This window comes from Xenia sp. Carnegie-2017, unplaced genomic scaffold (assembly GCF_021976095.1).
Source record: "Xenia sp. Carnegie-2017 unplaced genomic scaffold, XeniaSp_v1 HiC_scaffold_20, whole genome shotgun sequence".
Taxonomy (NCBI): Eukaryota; Metazoa; Cnidaria; class Anthozoa; order Malacalcyonacea; family Xeniidae; genus Xenia; species Xenia sp. Carnegie-2017.
Genome location: NW_025813483.1, coordinates 10,972,309 through 10,993,267, shown reverse-complemented (window position 1 = coordinate 10,993,267; position 20,959 = coordinate 10,972,309). Strand labels below are relative to the sequence as shown.

Genomic DNA, 20,959 nt, shown 5'->3' with positions numbered 1-20,959 from the left:
AAACTTAAAACTCTGGAGATCGCTCAACCATTCGTTAAATGACCACCCGTTTACAGAGAGAAATATAGAGTTTGTCTTAAGTGTGTTTGTACGCCAGAACTCTCGGATAAAATCATTCTCGTGACAATGAAACATCAATAGATCACAGGCAAAGCAAGCCCGGTTATGACTACAAAAGCCGACTCCAAAAGCAGTATATTTGTGAAGAAAAAATAATGATAAAGTTCTGAAATTTACATCGCAGGACTAAAACTTGCGGGCTGGCTAAGGCAATAAATGGAACGTGTATGCTAGAGTATTTTTCAATAAATGGTTTGAACCTGGGAGTATCGTTACATGTTTGTAAATGTAGATCGTCCAAGCTGAAGATGACTCTGACTCTGATGAAAAAACTCTGCAGATAAATTTGACTCTAAAGATGACTACCGCTAAGGTTGTCGAAACGTCAGTCAACAACAACAAAACAGTCCTTCTCAGGACTATACCAACCTGGACGATCTACATTTACAAACATGTAGAGTATTTTTCGTTAAGCCACGATACGATAACTATAACAGTTTTGGTGCATGCATTAATTAATGGAAATCACTTTCTTATCGTGCCGTTAGCTGATGAAAATGTGTTTAGATATTTTACACAGATGGATCAAAAAAACCTTAAAAGAAGAAAACCTATTGTAAAATGTAAATGTTTGATATACTAATTTAACTGGTGCAGTACTGCGCATATTTTGTTGCTTGAGTTGAGGGTTACTTTGAATTCGCAGCAGCAGGAAAGCTTTTCCACTAATATGACAAAGATGTGTAATACATGCACATAGATGACAATACTTTATGCATTCGCGAGTCTAGAATAGTGATAGGCATTGCAATTATCACAAATTATGATTCACAATACGTCAATCGAGAGGTCTTCTTTCTTTATACATACTACTATTAGTCTTAGATAAATATAAATAAAATAAATAAAAAGAGATAACAAGAGAATTGGTCTTGCTAAGAAGTGATGATCTTGCATTTATTTATTCATTGACTTATCATGGGTGAAGTCTGTTGTCTTGTAGAAGTATACTGATCATTAATTCCTAAAAGCAAAGAATACATGTACCAACTTTATAGATGTGTTTCCTCCTTATCTCGCAGTTTCAATGCCATTGACAGATGGCATTGACATTTCCAAAGGTGAAACTGAATTATTTTTCCCTGTTTCATTAGCGTTGTTGTTCCCAACTTCATTAGCGCTGTTGTTTCTTGCTTCATTAGCATTATCGTTTTCCGCTTCATTCTTAATCATCACCGAGTTATTCTTGGATGACGGGTGATCTTTATCTGCGTCCCTAGAAAGCAAACAATAGCATTTCAAGTAGGTTGTGTGAGCAGAAACAGCGCAAACAAAATGATTGCAAGGCATCATGGTAGCTATTCCCATTCTCTCAAAGTCCTAACACTTTTACCAAAATGGTGGTTATGGCATCATGATAATTGCTATGAGTTAGTAACGCAAGATGAAGTGATAATTGGAAGAATAAATAACTCAGTTATAAAAATAATCAAATCCTTTAAATCAATCATGCATTATTTACACAACACCAAGAAAAAAATACGAAGTAGTTTTTACTTTGGTTGTTTGTAGATGTAGATCGTCCAGGTTAGTAGAGCGCTGAGAACTGAAGATGACTACCGCTAAAGCTGTCAAAACGTCAGTCAATATCAACAACAACAGTCCTTTTGAAGATGACAACCTCTAAGGTCATCGTCTGAAGGTGAGTTTATCATCTGAAAATGACAACCGCTAAAGTTGTCGAAACGTTAGTCAACATAAACACAAACAGTCCTCGAGACTCTACCAAACTTGACGATCTACATCCACAAACATCTAACGTTACTCCCGGGTTCAAACCATTCACTTTTGTGATTACTTTCAAAAATCCTTTTTAAGCCGACAGTTTGAAAAAAAAACATGAAAAAACACACGATAAATGATAAATCTTGTCTCTTTCTGTTATAACTCGAATCTTGAGTTTACAAGTTGATGTTTTTTGGATTGCGTTTTATCATTAAGTGATTACTTTGATTGACAACTGTTTGAATTTCACTGATTTAAAGAAAGGAAAATTGCCGCTTTAGACATATGCAATAGTGTTTTGCCCCAGACAACATCGCTCTCATATAGACTCACAAACATCACTAAAAGCCACCTTACCTCTTAGCAGGAGAATTCTGTTTCACGTTATCATCATCTTCAGGGTGTACATTTATATGCCAACGACAAAAGATGGATAGCCATACTGGTAGGAAACAAAGACCGTGAAGCAGACCAAGAACAACAATTCCTACAAACATTCTGAAGAAAATTCGGAAAATCTCTGAAGACGCAAAAGCTGTTACCACCATTCCTAAGAACGTACTGAAACCTAAGGAAAACAATTTAAGTGATAAAAGTTGACGGATAGGAAAATCATATGTATATATCTATGATTCAAATCACTTCAACATATAGTTGTTTAATGGAGGTGAAAAGAACATTGGTAAGGATAAGATGCGGTATGATACGATACGAATTTGTAAAACACCTACCGCCCATTATTACACTTGCCCCTGTCGTCCTAAGAGCTTCGATAACTTTTTGTTCAGGATTGTTTTCCGTGGAGAATACAAACGAATGAGCTACGTGAGCACTGTAGTCAACAGCAAAACCGATCGCCATTACCAAGTTGATCATTGAGATGGAGTTTAATGAAACGCCACATATATACATGAAACCTGAAAAAACAGAATAGTTGAAATGAAAAAAAAAACTCACATCGATCTTATGGACTTACAATGTGGCCTAATAACCATGATTGCTACGTCTTACCTAGCAACTCAAATATCAGAGACACAAACCCAACCAGCACTAGAAGAATGACCAGCGGATTCACCAAAAAGAAACTGGTTGCAATAGTTATGGCAATAGCAGCAATGACAAGACTACGCGTGGTTTCGCTTTGGATGGCTATGAACTGCTCGATATAGATGAATTGATAGGAGCTTGCAAAAATAGGAATGCTTAGTTTATCCTTTAAATCCTTGCGAAAGGATTCCAAAGCTTTGCGAAGGATTACAGAACGCGATGTTCCGATCATATAACAATAAAATCGCGAAGAAAGAATCGTTGTATTGTCTTCAGCAAAGAAGATATCTTTCCTGAACTGTGGGTGACTAAGCAAAAAATCATCAAGAGAATCTGAAAAAGATGTAGAAACAAATTGCAAGGATAGTCAAGAGCATAATGAGTTGAACAATTTATACATTTTCAAGAACTGTGACTCTAGAACTCGTGTGCTGACATTTGAAACACAAACTTGTTTAATTAGGATTTTCAAACTCATAGTTTTGATAGCTATATTTGGTGATTAAATGTTGCAAGTTGATTTTTTTCAAAACAACTTTTACAACAATACATCTACGTGCATCAGAACCAATTAAAATGGAAAATATTGAAAAATTCTTTAGTAAAACTTGATGCAAACAAAAGCAGTTGACTAGTGACTAGCAATCCACTCAGTTTCGATTTCAACCAAATCCTTAGCTAAAAATATTAAACTCTTAATTTTCTAGTGTAAACAACCTCGTTTCAAAGTTGGTATGTCATAAGGATTTTCGGAGCAAGAGGGAGTCAGACAGGGAGGAGTTTAGGAAAGAAGAGTAAAGGAGAATGTCAGTTTTTTAATCTTTTTGTTGGACGCATATACAACTACAAACATCTTACCCAGTACATTTTCTGTTTTGTTTCGAGTTTTGTTACGCCATTTCTGAAGTTCTGTAAACCATGATACAATGTCAGGGCGAAAATATTTGTTTTCCCTCACAATTCCCATCAAACTACTCAATTCACTCTGCGTTAAAGGGTTGGAATAATTCACTCCAGACTCCACGATGATATCAACAGGTGCATCAGTGTTAAAGTACTTTTCGACTGTGTCCAAGAATTGTATATATATTGAACCATCTTTGGCCAAATTTCGACGATCAAAATCTTCCTTTAAAAATGTTGTTCCATAAATACCAGCTCCTAACAAGGCCATCGATACAAGAGCAATGATCACTTTAGAAGGTGGTTTCATGATGAAACTTCCCAGTACTCCATAAATTTGTTGGACATTTGCGGTAGGGGCTCGTCCCAACGAGATTTCCCAGGTGGTGGGGTGGTGCTTTGATAAAGGGAACATATCCCGGCGGCCATCAAGCATACGACGGCAATCGTATGACATAAAAGCCACAAACATTGTCATTAAAAATACAAATGCAAATGAAATGGCAAGTGCAGCGAATGTGCAGAAGTAGACAATGGATAAAAATCTTGATGAAGCACCAACAGCAAATGCGAGAGAGTCTGTCAACGTTGTCATGGTGACTGCCGGGCCGACGGTCTTCATGACAATGCCAAGCCTTTGGGAATGTTCTGGTCTGGTTCGGACCTATCGAGCTCATCAACTATGATAAACATGTCATCGATACCAACTCCAATGACAAGAAATGGTAAAATTCCAACAATGCTGGTAAACGGTGTCTGTACCAGCATTGAAAAACCAAAACCAGTTAGAATACCAAAGCCAACACACAGTATACCACCCAAAGCTAACAAACCATGACCAGTCAAAGGATTACGATACTTGCCCAACATGAAACACGCAAAACTTATCATTATCGTGAATGTCAAGGATACAAGCTTCACATCGTTCCCGGTACTTTCTGCGATTGCTTCGTCGATACTGCGTTCTGCGTTGTACACCAAGGATCCGCAGTCTAAAGGGGGATAACTTTCCATTTTTTTCAAAAATTCTTTCTCCCAATCCTCTGAGGATTGATCAACATCATCACCAATCTCAACTCCTCTGATGTTGTAAACGAATCTCAATCCTTTTGCAGACAAAATTGATCCATTTCTGCTGTACTTTGCTTTACCAAGAATCCGTGAAAACAGCCGACCACTTGTATTCGTGTAATTGTTCAATGTAGGCAACAAATTAACGAAATTTTGCGAGTAATTAAACATCCAAAACGGTTCTTCCCGTTTACAGTAGCTCGTTGCTGCTAAAGGATCGCTTTTTATGTTTGGAAGACAAACGCTTTTGTATCGTGGAATGGAAACAATCGCCTCGTGAAGTTGAAATGCTTCTATAAAACACTCTTCTGTCAAAACGTTTGACTCATTTTTTCCTAATATAATTATCTCTGCCCTTCTAGCAGGGTCATAAAAACCGTAGTTGTTTGCCTTTCTCAGATTCTTTACTGATTCGCTGTCCTTAGGAGCATACAAGATCTCTGTTCTGTTTTCCACGCGAAAAAAAGCAAATCCAGATGCTGAAATCGCCATAAAGAAAACCGCCAGCAGGATTGTTTTCGAAGGATATTTACCAACTTTCTCACCAAGAAAAGAAAAAAACCGAGAGATTGTGTCGTTGCAAAAACGACATAGTTTAAGATATCCTTGCCAGGGATTGTAACGCTTCCAACAAGAAAGTCTATATTACGAAGAAAGACAAGTCAGTCATGTATATCAATGTGGCGATTGTGGTAAAATGGTGGTGATGTTGAAAACGAGGAGTGGTAATGTTGGAAGAAGGCTGGTAATGTTGAAAAGGAAGGGTGGTAATGGTAGAATGGAAATTGTATTTTTGAAAGAATGGGAGATAATGTTAAAGAATGTGTGGTATGATATCGCGAAATATTGACGAATCAAAATCAAGAATCATTACATCCCCCCCCGGAAAGTTTAGGCAATGATTACATCTGTATCCCTGAATGAATGACTCAGAAGAATTTTCACAGCTGATTACAATGACATAACTGACAAGATTACGTGGAAACTTTGCATATAACAACATACACATACACATTTACCTCGACATTTTCAGCTGGCAATCTCTAAATGCGAACACAACATTAGAAATTGCTAAATAGATGTTTTTATGCACAGTTATAAGAGAGGGTGGCGGGGTGCTCTTCGAAAACAGCCCTTGAAAATTCTTGGTTCACCGCTTTATGACATTTACTCCGGCGACAGCGAGGACTGAAAACCGGCTTGCAACGAAAGTTTACGAAACACAGATTTCAACGTTTCCGCACTAAATAACAAACATAACCAAAATCATAACGTTTTCATAATATTTCTATGTACAAAGGTTGCCATCTCTCCTTGCTTCCGTTATTGAGCAATTTTTCTTTGACAATTTTTATATGTTGTACTCAACAAAAAGCAATTGAGAGGAAAGGGTTTCAAAAATATTACATTAACTACACAACGGTCAGGTGTAGTTCCAATGAAATTATACAAACTTTTATATCGCCAAAATCCCTGTAAAATAAAAGCTGTTCAATATGCACTACAAATGTAAACAAAACAGCGTCATTCGCATTAACATTTTAATAACGGGTTCAGTTTAGCTTTAAAAACAAAAACGTCATAACTTTACCCTCAATGAAGTAGACTGAAGTAAAAAAACTCTGTTGATAATTGAATAAACCAATATGAATACTTATCTTCTCATGGTGGCGTCTGTTGCTATAGAAACACACTCAACGGACCATTGAGCTCTATAAGACCTGGAGGGGCAAAGGGGCCTGGGCCTCGTGGTCAAAAACATGGCGGTAATGGCGGATGTGGTATGTTTTACTACTGGAAAATGGTATGCATAACCACACTTACAACCATCTACATTTTACAAACTTTTTTATGTTTTAACACGTATAGAGTGATCATTAATGGAATTTTAATGTTTTATTTGAAATAATATGTTTAAAAGAACTCTCACAGTTAACACAAGTTGGCAACTTGGCATATTTACACTTGTAGTAGATTTGCTACTAGATATTTAATTCATATGATAATGCAAATTGATATCTTCCGTTAAATCAAAGTCACATGGAGTAGTAACTTCCTAACAACAAATTGGCTATTGGAGTTTCGAAGGTTAATAAAAAAATGTATCGTTTTGGGAAAACGTTTAAGCGTTCAAAGACGTTTTTCTACACTCGAGGCCCTCGACGATCACCGATTGATTCGGTAGGATAAAAATTAATTTGTTTCAAGTAACTCAATTTCAGCTTCAACTTAAGAAATGAAGTTTCATTTCAACTACCACATTATCTGATCTTTGAGATAATACTCTCCATCCACATACTTTCATGATGGAAATTTGCTGTTGGTGGGCTACAAACAATCAAGCTGCTTTTCGTATTACATAATGCTTATGATTGTGAAATTATTAAAGCCATTCATTCACTTGCATTTCTAGGGGAGTTATCTACGGATGATAATTGTGGTGGTATACATTGTTTCAAGTACATATAGATAGCCCTCTTTGGTTTAAATATTTTAACATAGGAATTGATAGTTGACTTTGGAATTTGTGAACTATTTTGGAGTTCCTACTTTGCTCTCTGCAAGGTCTCTGTACATATTAGTACAATTATGTTGCTTATAAAATTTTGGCATGTCCAACGAAAGCTTGTACAGAAAGGTAAGAAGGAAATATGTTGCATTTAAGCTTGATTGTTGTAAGCCCACCAGCAGCCGAACAGATACATTTTCTTCCTATTGCAAGTTAATTGTTTAGTGGTAGTAAACATATGTGTGAAATATGTTTTAGTTGACAACTTATAATACATTGTTTCATCACAAAATAGATGGCCCCTCATAGCAGTCAATCTAAATCAAACGAAGACTACGAGTGGAATGTAATGTGGTTAGTCTCTAAGTATCTCAAAATTATGAAGTCTGAAATATCTGTGTGGGATGTGTTGCATTAAAGTTGTGAACCTTAGGTGAAATGAAAAATTAAATATGTTACTTATCATATATGGAGCATTGCAAACTTTCTCTTAGGAAATGCATGATGATCATCCATTGTTAGAAGAATGTGTTGAGTCAAACATCACTCTTGAACAACCGTTGCATCTGGTTAGTTTTAGTTGAATTATTCAGGTTTCTGTAAAGTAATACAGTAAATTCTTTATGCTTGTCAGAAAGCCAAAGTAATATTATAAACTCTTTAGATTTCCCAGAATATTGATGAAACTATTACCGTTGATGTCGACAAATCTCAACCTGATGAAGTAAGTGCAACTTGCAGATACAAATATAGTGCTCAGAGCAATATGAAATAAAGTAGCACAGATAAGATGAAATCTTAATAGTTTAAAACTTAACTCAGGATTTATGCTTGATGCAATCTACTATAATGTATTTAATGTGATCCTCACCTATAATATGCAATAATATACTTTCTGCCAAAGTGCAGGGTTACCATCTATGTATATGGTAATCATGAGGAGGACACAATGTTTATGTATAAATATATAAAAGTGACTATAAGTTGACTAAGCTTATTGTGAGTAATGTTTATAGTGAAACACCTTAATCATGTTTTTCATTTCTCAAATTAATAAGCATATCATAAAATATTATATATCAAATAAATCTTTAAATACTTCAGTTAGCATTCATAATCAAACATTATTGACAATCATAACAACTTATTCATGACTCAATAATCACTATGTCAACAAGATAAATATTTCTCCCTTAATGGAAACTTGTTCAAATAATCACCAAGATAATGTAAAACTTTAGGAGAAACAACACACTCATAACATGCATTGGTCTCACAGAAAAGAACCCTACCACAACCTAGGAAGCACATATGTGTTAACACTGACCACTCTAACCCTGGCATACAATGTTTTCATATGAAACTTATCATGAATGTAATTTCCGTTCTCTGCCTAGAAGAAAAACTGTAACCACTTGTTGACTGGAGTTATTTTCCTCTTGAAACAATTTAAACTTGAGTCAAAGAATTTAAGTTCCCAACAAAATGTATTGTTTTTTTCTAGAAAAATATTGCAGCTGTTTTGCATTATACTGGGTTATTGCTTCAATTTTCTGCAGTAACAAATTTGGGGGAACATCAATCATTTGCTATTCTTGACTATAATGTGGAGAAAAGAAAAATTATGGTGAGCTCCTTAGTAGTGAATGTATTTTATAATGTTATATTCATATATATTTTACATTTAATTAAGCACACTTCATATGTGTTTGTTCATCGGTACCCTCATTATCATGTAAATGGATTTGTCTGGTTGTTTGGCTGTTCATGTGATCGATTGCGACTGGAATTTGTGCAGGCCCTTAGCTCAAATACTAATTTAAGTACAGATAAAGGTATACAAGATTATTAAAAATGACTAATTGTAAATTTAAGCACTAACTTCTGGAATACTCTTTTAATAGTTGTAAGCTATCCAAAATGCTTACATATATTGGCAATGGAAAGATTTTGGAGACTTATGATGAAAATTTGGGAATAACCTCACAAGAATCAAGTTTTTCAAGAGTATGTTATTGTTCTCATAATGCAGAATAAAGTAAATGGTTTGAACTCGAGTATCGTGACATGTTTGTGGATGTAGGTCGTCCAGGTAGTTGAGTCCTGAGAAGGACTGTTTGTGTTGATGTTCAGATCAAAATTTTTGAAGATGACTACCACTAAGGTTGTAGAAACGTCAGTCAACACCAACAATAACAGTCATTTTCAGGACTCTACTAACCTGGACGATCTACATCCAGAAACATGTAATAATGCAGAATGGTGGTTATTTTGCTATATGAGAACAGTATGCTAATATCATGCCAACCTGTGAAAAAAGTAATTTTGCATAAAATTGATGGTATGTTTGTTTTTAATTTTTAAGTTGTGGAAAAATCAGGAACATCTGACCCAATAGATCATTCATACTGTGGAATGTTTCCTAAAGAGGTTTTTACTTGCAGTCATTGATTAAATTATAATATGTTCTACGATAGCTCCTTTCATGTTACAGGACTTGTTTAAAGCCGTTAGTGGTGGTCCCAACTGGATTGCTGTAAAACCAGTCAATCGCGAATGGGGCGTGTGCACATTTACTTATTCTAAAGTAGCACTACCTCAAGCAGAGCTAAGATGTTCTAATTGTTCATCTTACCTCTGCATTCATGTTACAACTCTTGGGAAGGCGCTGGAAATCGTACAAGATGATGACGACTCGCAGCTAGCATATTTTAAGTTAGCTTTTGAAACCTCACCTGAAATGAGAAATTACTACGAGTTGGCAACTCGTAGTGAAAAAAGTTAAATTATTTGAAATAGGTAAAGTAGTGTAGTAAATGGAAATAATATATATGTGTTTGTGTAATGGGTGGCCAAAAACATGGAATCGTCATTTAAATTTCAATACTCATTTTTCACACAGGTTGTGATGAGAATGATGCCAATCATTTTGCTAAGCTTCTGGCTATGAACTGGTCAAAGATATTCGTACCTAGTGCTTGTGGTACTTGCTCTTGTGGTGCTGCTTGGGATAAGCGTGATGTATCAGATGACTGGCTGGATGTGGAAGGCTGTCATGTGGCGTATCTTTATGATTTCCACTGTGTGAATGGTTTGTAAACTGAATTATTTATTACTTTCTTTGTATTAGTGTCACGACTACAATCTTCTGTGAATTTTTAGTGTATTATCGACCGTGTTCTACATGCACAAACAAGAAGCGGTACGATGGTATCGAGAACAACGTCTTGTGGTTTGGATCATTTTCCATTTCGCATGCAGTCCTCAAAGATTATATAAGGCATTTTTTGGTTTCAAGGTACGTGTGATAGTCAGTTATCAAGTATGAAGTAAACATTTTTATCTACATGATTAATTATGAATTCATGAAAATATCTTTTCATCTTTTAAATGGTTTAGCCTGCCCATGTATAAATATTACGTGACGTACGTCCAAAGACAAGTTATGTCAGGAAATTTGAATTTTTCTGGCATTATAACTTACACCAAGTTTCGTCTGGCAGTTACTGCAATGATTAGGTAACTTTTTTTTATTTCAACCTGCACCAATTTTTGGTGAGTTACATGTATTTAAAAGTTTATTTGATCGGATATTCGTTTGTTTAAATTAACTTTTGTTGTAATGCTAAATATAAATGATAAAAGTACGTATGCTACCAATATATATATATCTGTAGCACTTACGTATGTTTAGCATTTGATCATTTCATTGGTGGTGAATTTATGATAAGGGTGGGGAGTGTAGGTGCACAGAGGTGCTCCCACCTGTAGGTAATGGTCAACAAAGGGTACATAGAGAGGTACAAAAAATGAAAACACTATCCTACTTTTAATGTCCAAGAAAGTCTGAACATTTATTTACTATCATTTTACTTTCCTTATGAAGTGGCAACACTGAATAGATCAAATGGCATTCTTATTTATTTTGTTGACAAAACAGGCAGTATTGTATCCGCTTTTAAGAATAACTATGTTAATTGGTTTTAACCATAGATCTAAAAAATCCTTGCTGGATACAACACTGATTTTTTACGCTATTTAGATTACTTGACATTGACTTTGTTGACGCTTTTCATTGTAACATCTGTGGAAAACATCCGAAAAAAGTTGTTATGGACGGTACGGCACTTGGTATCCAAAACCTTCTTGCCTCGTAAGGTAGCTCCCCAGAAGGCCCTACGATGGATGGAAGATAAGTGTTTTTCTGGGTGTGTGGCTATGGACATGTGTTTTATTTTGGGGCGGATTTTTCCAACACTAGGTTCGAAACGCGGAACTTCCTCAATCGGAAGAGGCAGAGAGTTGTTGAAGAAATTTATAAAGAACCAAATTACAGAAGACGAACTCGTGGAATTAACCTCGGAAGTATGAATGTTGTTAGTTGTTTATTGATGTACAATATGCTAAGAACATGTTGTAGCTATTTTTACAGGCTATTTTACTATTGCTCGTTTATTTAGATTTCATCTCCTGGCCTAAAATGCTAATCGTATCCCTTAGAGAGGAACATTTTGGTGTCACGTTTCCAGAACCTTGCATAAGACTTCTCAAAGCACTTGCGTCAGATAAACCTGTTTGTGCAATTGTACCTCCTGTGAGAGAGGTGAAGGATTTGTTGATCAGAATTGCCAACGGAGCAAATCCAAAGGACAATCCATTGTCTGATTTACAACTTTTGCACGAACAGGTCCCCCTCTTGTTTTGTCTTTGCAATCATTTTGCAGAGCTGCCAAACCCCATACGTGTTTTGTGTGGGGAAATGGTCGCCAAAGCGTCCAGTCCTTTTACTGACCAAAACGGGTGTGAGCGTTTGCCCCACAACCTTCCCCAAGTTCAGTGTGATGGTCAGTTAGGTTTTTCCATCTTTGCCTTCTCTTGTTGAACGTGGGCACTATGTTCTTGACACAAAAGAGCTGGTCATTTAGATGATTGTGCCAAAGGCGTTCGTTCAAAGAAGAAGCATGGGTCTTTAATTCCTGGGATATTCCTTATTTTATGTCCGCACGGTATGGCAAAGAAGCATTAATGTTCTTGATCATAGAATGACAGGAAAATTCATCCCGTAAACTCTCCTCATTGAAAAATTATGAGATTTTTATTGTTTTTAGGTATTTGTTACGGCTTTCAAGTGATGCCCGATCATGAATCACCCAATGTTCCTTTTACCATTTTAAGAACTCGATTTTCTGAAGGTAATTTGAAGTTTTGAGGTATTTCTCATTCTTTTATGAGAATTGTGAAATTGTTAGCGTTTCGTTACTCCCAATTGTAAACAAATAAACTTATAATGTTTAGCTCCTGAACTAGTGATCTATGACAACGCGTGCAAACTACACGAGTACTGCCTTAACCGCGATCCTGCTTTTTAAAAATCCAAATTCATCGTCGACAAGTTTCATTGGAGAAACCATTCTGGTATAAAACTCGTATTTTATTATGCTAAGTGTGTCGAAATTGAAACGACTCATATCTTTGACTCTTATAGGTTGCTCTGAGGGATACGATATTAATAGATATCCCATTTTAAAAACGCACAACAGCCAAGCTGCAGAGCAGTGTAACTCTGTAATGAAGCCACTTGCGTCAATGGTTTCATACATGGAATATGACAACTTTTTGCTATTTTCGAAATTGTATATTTGGTACAGAAACATGTTGCGCATAATAAAATGCAATCCTGGACGGGATGTTCCAGAGAGGGAAACGTTTCTTGCAATCAGCAATATTATCAGATAAGTAGTATTTGAAAACCAGTATTATTTAATTGGGAACCATGTTGAAACGAAATGCTAACACTTTGGAACAAACAAAAAAAGTCTAAGTAACAGTTGAAATATTTTTCTAAATTCATCATTTTAAAGAAAATACGTCATATTTATGACATGTCTGCGTAACGTATAGCTGTAACATTTTGTCCTCAAACAGCTTCATATTTTTCGCATTTATAGCATAATGAAAAATTTTGGATATGAAAATGAATGAAATCAATTTTTAAAATGTTGAAATCATAACTCGCACGATATTATAGCTTTTCAACGTCAATGGATAATGCTGGTACTCATTAGTTATTAAGTATATATATTTACTCCACGATTATTCTATGTAGTAGTAATGTTGCACCTCATGACACAATCAGAGTTTATATGAAGAAGTAATTGAACAAATGTGCCGAGCATTGACCATTTATATAACGCCTGTTTTTCATTGTGTGTAAACAGGTCGACTGTTACAGGGACTGAAGAAGCTCTTTAGCTGCGTACGTCTTCCCTCACTGTTTATATTTTCTATCGATGAGTTGATGCATCCCTAAAATATGATAAAATTATCTGTTATATGTCACATACTGGAATATGTTGCTTTTAAATTATTTGCGTATTTTGCGACAGCAAATGTCTACATAACAAAATACCTCCTTTATTATTACTCTTGCAAACTCTAACAAATATACGCCGCAATCGTGACCATTTTTTTGCCTTGCAACCTGAATGGTGATTAAATAACAACGTTTGTGACATATCCATACATTGACTTTATAGATCAATGTGTTTATGCTTGTCAAACAATTACTCGACTTACATCCGCATAAATAGGCTCTGAAATGCTTCCCATGTGGTCTGGCCATTGTTGCTCTTCTTTTATGTGTTGGAGATACCTTAACGTTAAAAAGCTGTTTATGAAGTTAGAAAACATGTCGGTACATATCAAAAGAGGCAACCTGTTAGTTCAGTATGTATAGAAATAACAACCTTCTTATGTTTGAAGCAACAGTTTTATTCTTCCAACCCATGCTGCACAACACGTATAAACGACTTGTCAAAACTTCAAAGACCACTAGCCACCAATGTGTCCTTTAAAATATATCATGTCTCAAGTATCTCATAGAATTGAACTATAGAAACTGATTTTCTTTGTAAAATTCTTACATGTCGCAGACTGGTATAAAAATCATTTTATATTGATACATGTTCTTAGGTGTGTATCTCCTCACTCCATGTAAGTTGCATCCCGAAAGATCTAATGGTCGCTTTGATCTGAAAAATTGCAAATATTATAACATGTAATTATCTCTAGAATCTAGGGTGAAATCTTAACCGGACACTTACACGTGTCCTTTCATGAGTAGTTTCTGTTGGAAAAACTAGAAAAGGCATAATATTGTTCCCCATCGTCTTTTCTTTCTGCCGTTTTGCAGTAATACCTATTGCATTCATGTAATTTAAGTTAGCTTGTAAAGTTTTTATTGCTTCCTTCTATATGTTAGATTTGAATCATTTCACATTACCTTAAAAAAAAGTCAATTATGGTATCACACAACCACTTGCTTCCATTTAATGTTTCGACATCACTCTTGTATATTACAATGCCATCAAAACAGTTCACTCTAAAAGGCATTGATGCTACCTTTGTCGTTTTCCTTTTGTCAAATATTTTCAATATATGAATGTCACCTTTCACTCTCTTCACTGCATTCTTTCCTGTCAAAGATATAGTTTTCTATTATCGTCAGGAATTTTCTTCACATATTCAATAGAAACATTTACATGAGACATTCAATTTTTATTGACCTGATTGTAGTTGCTGGCTTTTTCTTCTAGTCGGTCTCTTTTCAGATGTTTGCTCCATAAATACATAACTATTTTGAAAAGTTTTGCCAACTGTCAAACTAAAGTAGCCTATTCCTCCGTTGTCCGTAACTTGGCATAAACACGGAAAATAGATATGGAATAGTTCAAACTGGGGACTCCATATTTCCAATGACGCACGAAGTGCTCCAGCAATGCATTGAACATGCGTGTTAGTAAGGGTAACCTCTAAAAAAGGGAATAATTTGCTTGTCATGTAGGTTTTCTAAATTTGTTTAATATTAAAGAATTTTCTTCGTGATTTGAATTTTGAGAATGTTCACCTTCAGTGTTGAAATCTTGTATTTCTTTTATAATTTCTTCATTTGAAATTGCTTTACTTGTTTGTCGTGAGCGCTAGAAAAAGATGTGTTTCTTTTATAAATAAAAAAACTTAGAGATTTACAGAGCAAAATATTACTTCGGATGCCAAATGACATTGATGTGCAACTCCGTATAGAAATGAATCGAGTTGAAGTCTATTGGGATCAATGCTTAAAGCGTTGAAAATGTCTCCAGGACAACTTGTGTCGTAATCATGTGGAACGCCCATGAGGTCTTTTCGTGTGACCTACTCAAATATTATTAAGGAATCAACAAATTGTCATTTAGATTAGAACCGTTCAATCAGTCAATAAACATTAGCATTTCATACTTTAAATTTTTCGTAATAGGATGTTGATGTGTATCAGCTAAGTCCAACAATTCGTAGGCTGTTTCAACATATTTTAGGGGGTCTTTTAACATTGCGCGAACAATACAAGCTATTTCTCTCTAAAATGGATTGTGGTATCGTTTTGAAATTTAAAAAAATAAATGTGAGTTTCTAAAAGTTTTCTTACTTTTTCGTACATGTCTCTCATCTGTTGTAAATTCACTAATTGTGTATCCTCTTCCTGATGGGTATAGAAAAAAACGTTCATTTTTGGTACGCTGTTTTTTGTAATTTCCTGGACGTTCATTTACCCTTTCATCCTCTTTTATGTTATTTAATGCAGCTTCGTTATCAACAAATTTGTTTTCGAAATCTTCTCTTTCTCGCTCTCATCACTTCTTTTATCTTCTTCGCTTGTATACGTATCTTTTCCAACATTCGCATCTCGATTAGTTTTCTTGGGAATAAAAGCAAATAGCAGTTCGTGTTTAAATGTTCTTATATTATTTCTTAAAAGATGGTTAGTGTGTACCTCTTGTCTTCCTTGACCAAATGATTGTGTTGTCTCTTCATTTTTTTCATTTCCAGTAAACTAATTAAACAAAAGTTAAGAGAAGCAGTGAGTTGTCTTCTATATACTAAATCTACAACAATAATACTCACTTCATGAACGTATTCTCCATACGATAGAGCGATCTCTATCAGTTCTTTCTTATTTAAAATTTTTCTCGAGCGTTCTGTTTTATCATCAAATTCTTCTTCATCGTAATCATCCTCTGAGAATGGTGTACAATATGTAAATAAAAACAATGAAAATATTGAAGATTGATTCACTTGATTTACCTGAAGGTTGATTAATCCTGGCAGATGGCGAAACAAATGGGATGTGAGGAGGCCAAAACAACGGTTTCTCTGCTTTAAGCCAAAAGTCTCTCACTCTAGCCACTTTCCACTTCCGTTTTCCTTTCTTGTCTAAAACCAATCTTGAATTCACGAGGTCTGCCGTTGTATATCAGAAATTAGTTACTCACAAATATACAAAAATAGTTTTACCGATGTCAGCTGTTCTTGGGAGAACCATATTTAAAACCAGTTTCCGTAGCTCTTTGCACGACCAAGTCCCTTGTTTTATTTCTTCCAAAGCATCAGGATCAACAAGATCAGAGCGTATCTCCTGCACTTGATAAACGTCTTCACAGCTTTCTAATATAAAATGATACAGACTTTATTGCAGCATTGTGACACCTTTATTTGTTTTTATACAATTTAGAAACAACAAAATAAAAGTTAGTACTTGGGGAGTCAGTTGTAATCAAAGAATTGTCTTCAACATATTTGCACATGGCATCTCGGAAATATTCAAGATTTCTCGACGAAGGCCGGGCGTTCCTGTTTAAATGAATTGATTACATTACTTCTATACCGACAATCGTATTTTAAACACAAAATAATCCAATTCAATTCTTAACTTCTACACAAGTCTAAAATCTTTTTGATAGAAGAATTACCAGCAGCTTTAACCGTTCCATGTCCATCAAGATATAGCAAAACCATCGGATTGAGGCTCTTCTCCGATGACATTAGATCAATCTAAAAATATTTATAGAGCATGTGATTTATAGCTGTTACATTTCAAATTTAGTCAATATTTTCTGCATTAATCAAAGAGGGTACAAAAAGTTTATCATTCTTTTACCCTGTCTGCAATACGTTTTTTCTTTCTGTACACATTGTGCGCTTCACTTTGAGAAATCGATAGCTCTTTTTTCTTCAAAAATAAACTTGACGTTCAGATAGAACTCTGGTTGAGAATTCATTTACTGTCAACGTACACATAATCTTACCGGTCTCTTGCTTTTAGAATAAACTTTTCCCTCGTGAATTTACTTTACTTTTTATATTGGAAGACATCTCAACAATAATTTGAAGCAGTTTTCAGTAAATAAGCGACCTAATCAAATTCTAACAAACCTTGCAGAAATATTAAAGCAAATGTTTTCGGTGCCAAGTAATTTATAACGGATCGAGATGCAGCTATTTATTTATCCTGTGCGTCAAAGAATTTAAGTGTGATCTGTCATATTAGTGTTTTTATAAAAGGAAATGACAAACTTCCGTGACACTATTGTGTAAACCAGGTGAGAAAATTAGTAAAATTTCAGATATTATAAAACATACCGGAAAATGGTATGTATAACCATGATGAAATGATGGATAAAAAACAAGTAAATTTTACGAGGACTTAAAATTTCGTGTTTGTGTGTCACTATGGTGTAAACCAGATGAGAAAATTAGTAAAATTTCAGATATTATAAAACATACCGGAAAATGGTATGTATAACCATGATGAAATGATGGATAAAAACAAGTAAATTTTACGAGGACTTAAAATTTCGTGTTTGTGTGTCACTATGGTGTAAACCAGATGAGAAAATTAGTAAAATTTCAGAGATTATAAAACATACCGGAAAATGGTATGTATAACCATGATGAAATGATGGATAAAAACAAGTAAAGTTTTACGAGGACTTAAAATTTCGTGTTTGTGTGTCACTATGGTGTAAACCAGATGAGAAAATTAGTAAAATTTCAGATATTATAAAACATACCGGAAAATGGTATGTATAACCATGATGAAATGATGTCTAAAACAAGTAAATTTTACGAGGACTTAAAATTTCGTGTTTGTGTGTCACTATGGTGTAAACCAGATGAGAAAATTAGTAAAATTTCAGATATTATAAAACATACCGGAAAATGGTATGTATAACCATGATGAAATGATGTCTAAAAAACAAGTAAATTTTTACGAGGACTTAAAATTTCGTGTTTGTGTGTCACTATGGTGTAAACCAGATGAGAAAATTAGTAAAATTTCAGATATTATAAAACATACCGGAAAATGGTATGTATAACCATGATGAAATGATGGATAAAAACAAGTAAATTTTTACGAGGACTTAAAATTTCGTGTTTGTGTGTCACTATGGTGTAAACCAGATGAGAAAATTAGTAAAATTTCAGATATTATAAAACATACCGGAAAATGGTATGTATAACCATGATGAAATGATGTCTAAAAAACAAGTAAATTTTTACGAGGACTTAAAATTTCGTGTTTGTGTGTCACTATGGTGTAAACCAGATGAGAAAATTAGTAAAATTTCAGATATTATAAAACATACCGGAAAATGGTATGTATAACCATGATGAAATGATGTCTAAAAACAAGTAAATTTTACGAGGACTTAAAATTTCGTGTTTGTGTGTCACTATGGTGTAAACCAGATGAGAAAATTAGTAAAATTTCAGATATTATAAAACATACCGGAAAATGGTATGTATAACCATGATGAAATGATGTCTAAAAACAAGTAAATTTTACGAGGACTTAAAATTTCGTGTTTGTGTGTCACTATGGTGTAAACCAGATGAGAAAATTAGTAAAATTTCAGATATTATAAAACATACCGGAAAATGGTATGTATAACCATGATGAAATGATGTCTAAAAACAAGTAAATTTTACGAGGACTTAAAATTTCGTGTTTGTGTGTCACTATGGTGTAAACCAGATGAGAAAATTAGTAAAATTTCAGATATTATAAAACATACCGGAAAATGGTATGTATAACCATGATGAAATGATGGCTAAAAACAAGTAAATTTTTACGAGGACTTAAAATTTCGTGTTTGTGTGTCACTATGGTGTAAACCAGATGAGAAAATTAGTAAAATTTCAGAGATTATAAAACATACCGGAAAATGGTATGTATAACCATGATGAAATGATGTAAAAAACAAGTAAATTTTACGAGGACTTAAAATTTCGTGTTTGTGTGTCACTATGGTGTAAACCAGATGAGAAAATTAGTAAAATTTCAGATATTATAAAACATACCGGAAAATGGTATGTATAACCATGATGAAATGATGTCTAAAAAACAAGTAAATTTTTACGAGGACTTAAAATTTCGTGTTTGTGTGTCACTATGGTGTAAACCAGATGAGAAAATTAGTAAAATTTCAGATATTATAAAACATACCGGAAAATGGTATGTATAACCATGATGAAATGATGTCTAAAACAAGTAAATTTTACGAGGACTTAAAATTTCGTGTTTGTGTGTCACTATGGTGTAAACCAGATGAGAAAATTAGTAAAATTTCAGATATTATAAAACATACCGGAAAATGGTATGTATAACCATGATGAAATGATGTCTAAAAACAAGTAAATTTTACGAGGACTTAAAATTTCGTGTTTGTGTGTCACTATGGTGTAAACCAGATGAGAAAATTAGTAAAATTTCAGATATTATAAAACATACCGGAAATGGTATGTATAACCATGATGAAATGATGTCTAAAAAACAAGTAAATTTTTACGAGGACTTAAAATTTCGTGTTTGTGTGTCACTATGGTGTAAACCAGATGAGAAAATTAGTAAAATTTCAGATATTATAAAACATACCGGAAAATGGTATGTATAACCATGATGAAATGATGTCTAAAAACAAGTAAATTTTACGAGGACTTAAAATTTCGTGTTTGTGTGTCACTATGGTGTAAACCAGATGAGAAAATTAGTAAAATTTCAGATATTATAAAACATACCGGAAAATGGTATGTATAACCATGATGAAATGATGTCTAAAAAACAAGTAAATTTTTACGAGGACTTAAAATTTCGTGTTTGTGTGTCACTATGGTGTAAACCAGATGAGAAAATTAGTAAAATTTCAGATATTATAAAACATACCGGAAAATGGTATGTATAACCATGATGAAATGATGTCTAAAAACAAGTAAATTTTACGAGGACTTAAAATTTCGTGTTTGTGTGTCACTATGGTGTAAACCAGATGAGAAAATTAGTAAAATTTCAGATATTATAAAACATACCGGAAAATGGTATGTATAACCATGATGAAATGATGTCTAAAAACAAGTAAATTTTACGAGGACTTAAAATTTCGTGTTTGTGTGTCACTATGGTGTAAACCATATGAGAAAATTAGTAAAATTTCAGATATTATAAAACATACCGGAAAATGGTATGTATAACCATGATGAAATGATGTCTAAAAAACAAGTAAATTTTTACGAGGACTTAAAATTTCGTGTGTTTGTCACTATGGTGTAAACCAGATGAGAAAATTAGTAAAATTTCAGATATTATAAAACATACCGGAAAATGGTATGTATAACCATGATGAAATGATGTCTAAAAAACAAGTAAATTTTACGAGGACTTAAAATTCGTGTTTGTGTGTCACTATGGTAAACCAGATGAGAAAATTAGTA

The 20,959-nt window shown here is 34.2% G+C and overlaps 1 protein-coding gene and 3 long non-coding RNA genes across 4 annotated transcripts; all 4 read right to left on the bottom strand.

Moving 5' to 3' along the window:
* Positions 1 to 853: 853 nt before the first annotated feature.
* On the bottom strand, positions 854 to 6,245 carry LOC124442613 (patched domain-containing protein 3-like). Its single transcript, XM_046993102.1, is given in 9 exon segments — positions 854 to 1,336; positions 2,203 to 2,413; positions 2,577 to 2,762; positions 2,857 to 3,225; positions 3,751 to 4,116; positions 4,119 to 4,197; positions 4,199 to 4,422; positions 4,425 to 5,506; positions 5,886 to 6,245. Coding segments are annotated over 9 exon segments (2,730 nt in total). The 5' UTR covers positions 5,894 to 6,245; the 3' UTR covers positions 854 to 1,131.
* An 8,275-nt stretch (positions 6,246 to 14,520) lies between these two features.
* Positions 14,521 to 14,963, bottom strand: LOC124442372. The gene is made up of 4 exons (XR_006947226.1): positions 14,941 to 14,963; positions 14,824 to 14,850; positions 14,658 to 14,756; positions 14,521 to 14,573 (listed from the first exon to the last, which is right to left on the bottom strand). It is a non-coding gene; the product is annotated as an uncharacterized LOC124442372 (long non-coding RNA).
* Positions 14,964 to 15,557: 594 nt separating this feature from the next.
* Positions 15,558 to 16,024, bottom strand: LOC124442374. Its single transcript, XR_006947228.1, has 3 exons — positions 15,840 to 16,024; positions 15,653 to 15,771; positions 15,558 to 15,568 (listed from the first exon to the last, which is right to left on the bottom strand). It is a non-coding gene; the product is annotated as an uncharacterized LOC124442374 (long non-coding RNA).
* A 980-nt stretch (positions 16,025 to 17,004) lies between these two features.
* LOC124442373 lies at positions 17,005 to 17,490 on the bottom strand. The gene is made up of 3 exons (XR_006947227.1): positions 17,349 to 17,490; positions 17,161 to 17,242; positions 17,005 to 17,041 (listed from the first exon to the last, which is right to left on the bottom strand). It is a non-coding gene; the product is annotated as an uncharacterized LOC124442373 (long non-coding RNA).
* Positions 17,491 to 20,959: the final 3,469 nt, after the last annotated feature.